Source organism: Penaeus japonicus, unplaced genomic scaffold (assembly GCF_977035675.1).
Source record: "Penaeus japonicus unplaced genomic scaffold, GWHDUDI00000001_assembly GWHDUDI00000007, whole genome shotgun sequence".
NCBI lineage: Eukaryota > Metazoa > Arthropoda > Malacostraca > Decapoda > Penaeidae > Penaeus > Penaeus japonicus.
In genome coordinates, this window is record NW_028234409.1 from 9,065,875 (window position 1) to 9,073,374 (window position 7,500).

At 36.6% G+C, this 7,500-nt stretch overlaps 1 protein-coding gene across 2 annotated transcripts in view; it reads left to right on the forward strand.

Moving 5' to 3' along the window:
- LOC122249214 (uncharacterized) overlaps positions 1-7,345 on the forward strand; it is a 12,931-nt gene extending 5,586 nt beyond the window's left edge. For both annotated transcript variants that reach the window (XM_043009901.2, XM_043009900.2), the window contains exons 5-9: positions 812-1,081; positions 1,287-1,446; positions 1,707-1,819; positions 4,183-4,395; positions 4,860-7,345. In XM_043009901.2, the coding sequence (XP_042865835.1) occupies positions 812-1,081; positions 1,287-1,446; positions 1,707-1,819; positions 4,183-4,395; positions 4,860-6,407 (2,304 nt within the window). In that variant the 3' untranslated portion in view covers positions 6,408-7,345. The remainder of the gene's footprint in view (positions 1-811; positions 1,082-1,286; positions 1,447-1,706; positions 1,820-4,182; positions 4,396-4,859) is intronic.
- The last annotated feature ends 155 nt before the right edge of the window (positions 7,346-7,500 follow it).

The following is a 7,500-nucleotide window of genomic DNA, read 5'->3' on the forward strand; positions in this document are numbered from 1 at the left end:
AATTTACAAGCTAGTTATTCCTTCAGTTATGTAACTAATGCATCATAGTAAATGCTAATTAGTATCACTTTGCTAAAATATTATATATAGACTCAGATATTATGCCATAAATCTAGAAAATAATGGAAAACACAACATCTTGAAATTACCAGCCCAAGCCAAGCATCCTTAGATGTGGCCCGTCTCAGAAGGGTTAAGAAAATTAATAGAATCTTATTTTTTATTTGTTTACATATGGTGATTCAAGCTGTAAAGTGATTAATCCAAGGTGTTTAGAAATAATCAGAGCACACTGGCTATTGCATTGAAGTTAATTTTAAGACTGCCAGCACAAGACAAAAGAAAGAAGTGCAAGGACAATGCTTTCCCCTCCTTTGTCTTTAATTCTAGACAAATGGAGTATTGAAGCTGAGAATTAGCAGTGTTGGAACCATAAAATTCCACACCTGCATTGTTAGCTGATCATAGCTTTTATTGTAACAATAGGTATATCTGGTAGCTGGCATATCTAACCTAACCTTGCCATGGCATGTATACATACTGCCCTGTGTCATCGATATAATGATCTGATTTTCTCTTTGAAAAATACCTAGGGCAGATTTTTCCTTGCATTTGTTGAATGTAATGATAAAGTAACCTTTTTTTTTTTTTTTTACTGAAATTATTGATTATGCATACTTAATGTTAACTTGAAAATTAAGAAAAAAGGCAAAAAATCAAGTGCAATACCTATCATTAAAGAATTGATTTAGAGAAAGGAGAAAATAATCTTAAGAGAAACCCTTTCCTGATGGTTGATTATCTGCTACAGGTAGTGGCATATGGACCACGAGACCCCTTGAATACTTCTCCAGTTGAAAGAGTACCTGGCCGTCTAGGGCGACCGAGAAAGGTACAGCCTCCCCCACCACCCATGTGGGATGATGGGGGGGCAACAGATGGATTGGAGGATGTGGCGACAGAACCCTCTTACCACCAGTTCGCGGACCCCTCACTTGGCAATGCTCTGGAACAGATGAGGCAGTTGCGTATTGATTGTAATACTGCACTTGTTGATATGGATAAAAGACAGATGGTTTATGTGAGTTTCTTTTATTGCAGTAGATAATTCATGAGAAATAAAGTGTCTTATGGTATACACTGATATGAAATTCATATATTTTAGAGTCACCATTTTAGAACATAAGATTTGAAAATGAATAAATAATAAAGCAAAATTTTAATAACAGCATCTATTAAGTATTGTAGAAATATTTTGAGTTTAATTAAGTTCCTTATATTCTCAGGCCCATAGAGCAGTATTAGTGGCTCGCAGTCCATACTTCTATAGACAGATGTACTTGAGAAGAAAAAAGTTGAAGTACTTATACCAGTTCTGCCGTTTTACTCTACCCATTGCTGTGAATTTTGATGTCGTTGATGCTGTGGTTTCATTTATGTATACAGGTAAGAAAGGGAATTATACACCTGGATATAGATTTTGAAAAGTGTCTATATCTACTTTTCATATTTTTAGTTGGTTTGCTTTAGCTTATTCATTGAAATACTTATGTTTGTTTCTAGGTTGTCTATAAAAGCACCAGCTGTACAGAGAGAGAGAAGAGGACTCCTTTCAGGTTATTTATTTCATATTATATATAAGTAGTACTCTTCACGTTTTCAGTCAAGATTGATTTTTAAGTATTTTGCTTTGATTTTCTTCTTAGGTTCCATGAGCACTTTATGGGGCAAAGGCACAGCATCTGTAAGGAAGGTGCTATCCCTGTTTGAGATGAAGGAGGCCCTAGAACTATATGATCAGGAGGTGGCAGGAAGAGAGGTATTTTTGTCCCCCAAATAGTTTTAGTATATTTGTATATGTATGTTTTGGAGTTTATGAAGCCAGACAAGACTAGGAAGGCTGGAATGATATATTTTTATAGGTTTACTAATAGAGTAAAGCAAACTCTATAGAGAACAATTTAGAATGCACCAAATTATGTCATTATACTAATGCATGATGATGGTTAACATAGTAAAATTTCTCATTCATAATAAGTGAGAATGCATATAATAATAGATTAGAGAACAACTGCATTTGTACATACATACTAGCAACAAATTTATCCAGTCAGGGAGAAAGGAATGGTGATGATTGATTTATTTTCATTCATCAATTTATTTATTATCATTATTAACAGTAGTAGTAACAATCCTTTGTGTAATTTATTATTATTATTATTGTTGTTGTTATTATTATGATAATTATGATTATTATTATTAATTTTGTTAATATAATCATTATTATTATCATCATCATCATCATCATTATCAACATTATTATTGATTATTATTATTACTTTAATTTCTGTGAATAATCATCATAAGTCATTATCATTATTATCATCATTGCCATCATCATTATCATTATCAACATCATTTTGTATTTGTGTGAGTGTATGTTTTTGTTTGTGCATTAGAGAGAGATACCCAAATGTTGATTGCCAGGCTTTAGGAACCATAGTAACTATTGTGTTGCTGGTGGCAAGGGGTCAAATATGTACACTTCTCATAGTAAATGATGTGAGAATAAATTTTAACTGTTATAAGATAATGGGACCAGTCTAAGCTCACCTCATACTTCTTTTAAAATTACTTTCACAAAATATTAACCCTCTCTCGACGGGTGGTACACCATTGGTACCGCGCATTCAAGGGCCCGCTGGCAGGGTGCCAGCATACGGCGTCGATCATTTAATTGATTTAAGCCTATGCGTTCGAGAGCCCCGGCATTGCAACTTGCAAGGCTAGAATACCCCCGACATGAATGGGTTAAGGTGGTACTTAAGTTTTTGAAAAGCTGAATATTAAATTTGTAGTTGTATCATGGTGAAATAATAATTTTTGTAATATCACATTACATTTGAAAATTGTATAAGGAAGATTGGAGACCTCTTTGGAGTCCTGTGGTCAATTGATAGATGTTATTATTTGATTAATCATTTTAATCAGATACTTTTGATAGCTATTGACTAATTTCTCAAGATCTGTCCTAGCACTCAATTATAATGCTTAAATGCAGATAAAATGTAGATTCAAAAAGTGTCTTTTCACACATGTACCTAAACTTCAACTGGAAAATTGAAAGTGTGTTTTTTCCATACTTACACAGAACTTCCTTTGCTCTTTCGCTGTTAGTATTTATTAAAAGCATTGTTACACAGACATCATCTCAAGTTTGTAAGAATATAAATGGCATCTTGCTGTTATTCATCATAACTTTTTCTGTTACTTCATAAAGGAATGGAACCCTTCAGCTTGATATATGACTTTTTGATAGTACTTTATAAGTCCTTTGTTTATTATATATATTAAAACTACATGTTAAAAGTTATGGCTCCAATATTTCACATACATAGATATCCAATATACAGGAAATACAGGAAAAGTTATTGACATCTCACAATGATAGTTTTTTTATATAATACTTATACTTCATGATTTTATGAAACAATCACATATTTAATTATTGACCCATTGAGTATAGGTGTCATGACATACATGATGGCCCCAATTAGACCTAAAGAATGAGTGTCAATGTGTACATGACACGACATCGGGATTGCTCACAGTTGAAGCACGCACACAGTCATGAAGTATTATAGCTGTAACGGCACTAGCTTCAGAGTTACAGAGTTCCAAAGTCAGCTTAACCCATTCACGCCGGGGCCGTTCCAGCTCTGCATGGTCGCAATACTGGGGTTCTCGAACGCATAAGCCTAATGCCTCGAGATTCTTGGACACACAAGCCGCGAGCCTGGGCTGCCCGCTCGCTCAACCCGAGCGCGCGGCTTCCCCTCATACCTCGTCCCAGGCGTCTGGCGTGAAAACCACAAAACGTGTCATCACGTCAACCGGCTCCAATGGGTTAAACCTGTATTTTGTGGTGGATTTAAAAAAAAAAATCTTTAGGCTAGTCTGCGCTGCCTGGAGAGCAGAGAAAACACTTTCCTCATCACTCTAATTTTAAGCTGGTGCCACCAGTGTTGTAGACCGCCCGTCCTGACTGCCAGTTTGGTCATTAGGCACCCTGTCCACAATGGGTTAATAATTTGATGTATCACATAATTTTACATATATATATGATGTTCCTATTACTATTTCCATAGCACTTTTCTATAGCAGTCCCTTTGACACTTGCAGGTTGAGGAGAAGGAGCCCCGTAGACCAAGGAAGCGCATCAAACGTGATCCTGGTGAGGATGACTTGGAGAGCCTTGTGATGCCACTGCTGTCGGACACGGGTGGCCCTGGTGATGGAGGGCCAGACGATGGATTAGGGGAGGAGAGGAGGAGGAGGAGGAGAACTGTCACTGACCATGAAGGAGGGGGTGACGACGCACATGGAAAAATGAAGGTCAGTGCTGTGGTTGAATCATTTTTGTTTGTGTTAAAAGGCTGTATTCTTTTTTTTATTAATTGTATGTGTTTTAGGGGGTAGGGTGGTAAAGCTGTTGGTGTGTGTTCTGAAAAAAGGAAAAGAGAGGTTATTGGGAAGAAGGAGAGTTTTTTTGAGACTAATAACTGGTATTACTTGAATAGATAAAATTGGAACATGTACCATTAATTTTGATTACTGACACTTTATTGAGAGTAAGAATAAAAGATTGTTTACTATTAGCTAGAGTTTGGTGCCTCAGATAGGTATCCATTGGTACTGCAAATAGAATGGAGTAATGTAATATAAAAGTAAGTAATTTAGAGCTTTAAAAAAATGAGAAGATGAGAAAAATGCATCTGAAAGAAAATTTTCAGTAATATTTGATAAGAACTTTCTTATATTCAAGCCACTTTTTATTCACTTCAATATCTCTGTCACAGGTGTCAGTCCAGAAGATAGTCGACAGTGCCCTAACACCCTTCCTTGGTAAAATTGAAGAACTCTTTGATCCTTCTGCAACAACTCTTCAGATTGCCAGAACTTCACAACACATCATCACTCTCTGGCATGCAGACATCCTCCTCACCAAGTTATTTGACCAGAACGACCTCACCAAGTTCTTCTCTGAAGTCATGAATAATGTTTTGGAAAAGAAGAATCTCATGCACCAGCAGGGGAGTGGAGATACAGAAGCTAGTGGCTTCAGTGTAGAATTATTAGTCACACACACTGGAGACCCCCTAGTGGACGAAGCATACAGCAAAGCCTCCATAGGGGATTCGGTTGTTCAGGAGGTGGAAACAATCACAGTGGGTGATATGCAAATTATCAATTATCATCAGATTGATCCCCAACATATTCCAAAGTACGTTCACATGATAGCAATGTACCGCTACTGGATCCGCATGGGGAAGAGGTCAACTGGCAGGTCAGACCCCAGTGGTGGAGGGGGAGGGGGAGCTGGAAGTAAAGACACCTTGATGCCACCCTTACTGGAGGGCGATGTTTTACCTGATGATTCATCAGCACCTCATGACCTGGATGACCTTGTTAACAGAATGGCAGGTGGGGGAGACGACTTGCTGGTTGGCAGTGGAGGGGCTCTAACAAAAGCGTGTTTCCAACAGGTTAGCAATGACCTGAAACGTAGGGCTGTGTCAGACCTAGAGCTGTATGTCAATCCATCATTTCATGAGGAGTTGATTATGCACATAATGGTTGATCAAGTGGAGGACAGAGGAACACTTCCACTTAGCTTGGCAGTGTTTCTAGCCAAAGGCTGTAACTTCTGTCGGAAGAAAGAATGCAAAGGGGAAGATTTAACTTTGCCAATTAGTCCTGACAACCCTGTGTGTCCTGATCGGCAATGTATTAAGCGTAACCTTATATGTGAGATCTGTAACAAGCAGATGTCAAACTCAAAGTCATTAGCAAGACACAAGTATAGTTTGCATGATATCCAGGTAGGTGATACAGGTGGTCTCTTCATATGCAGTCACTGTGGTGAAACATTTAGTAAAAAATGGAAACTCAACATGCATGAAAGGCAACATGAAGACAGAAAGCTAGAAGTCAACTGTCATATTTGTGGAAAAGTCATGCGTGGAGCTATGGCATTGAAAAAGCACGTCAGTATGGTTCATGAGACAAAACCACAATTCCAGTGTGACTTCTGCAATAAGAGCTTTAAACGGAAAGAAACACTGAATGTCCATCGTCGAATCCACACAGGAGAGAAACCATTCCCATGTGCACGCTGTGATTATGCTTCAGAAACCAAAGGTAATCTCAAGGCGCACATGTGGCGTAAACACAAAATACAGTTGGGTTGTCCTACAGCTGAACAGCAGCAGCAACAGCAGCAGCAAGCAGCAGAGGAACAAGCAATGGCTGCTACATTAGTTGCTCATGCACATACACTTGCAGATGGTTCTTTCATTATTGCACAAGGGGCTCCACCTCCAGGTTCAATAATATCACAAGTCTAATGGATCATACCTCATCTGAGATATAATCAGCAATCAAAGGAATCTATTGTAGAGATTCTGAATATTGAATATTTTGGTACCTGAATAATCAGTGAATTTGCCTGTGATAATTATGTTTATATATTTACAGTATATTGTTATGACTTTTAACCCAATGTTTATTTTTCCTTCTTCTTTTTTTTTTTGCTTCATAATATTTATGTACTATATGGTAATTGTGTTTATTGATATATAGATATGAAGTCCTCTTAATACCACGACCAATGGGTTAACAACTTTTTCAAATAAGATCTCTAGGCTAGTCTATGGCAAATTTCAGTTCAACGTTGAAGACTTATACACAGTATCAGGGAAAAAGTGTAGGCCAAACTTTTTAGGTTATTTTTAGGTATTAGGTTATCTATATTATAAAGGTTAACAATTTTAATCTTATCTAATATTCTGATGTTTAAAAGGATGATGCTGGCTACTGTGTTTTTCATTAAAAATACCATAAAAGTTGCAGGATTATTTGAACTTGAGCTTCAAGCAACATATACAGAATACTTCCTTATTTGAACTGAAGCTTCAAGCAGTAGATATAATTCCTCAGGCTTCCATCACCATAGAATGGTGAATTTTAATAGAAGTCTTTCCTTGTACATACTGTATGCTTTATAGTATTTTTACAGTGAAGTGAAGAGATTCAAGAACTGATCTTGGATATTTTGTGTACTAGATGCTGTCAAATATCCTGTATAATGGGTATATATTTGTAGCAAGTTGTAAATTGTTTGTTCTCTCTTGATACTGTGCCTTCCTAAATGTCTGTGAACCAAAGATGATTAAACAGGAAAGAATTTGTGAGACATTTCTTTGGCATTTATTATGATCTGGATGATAGTTATGTATTTGTGTGTGTATTTTAAACAGATGGTTTCTATACCAGATTTAAATTAGTCATGATTTTTCTTATTGTATATATATCCTCAATATTAACTTTTATTAATTCTGAAGTAGCTTTGTAAGGTAATTCCAAAATTTACTAAAACTTGACAAGAAACATCATTTCTCCCTCAGTTTGATAAATACCATAGAGAATTAGACAATTGAT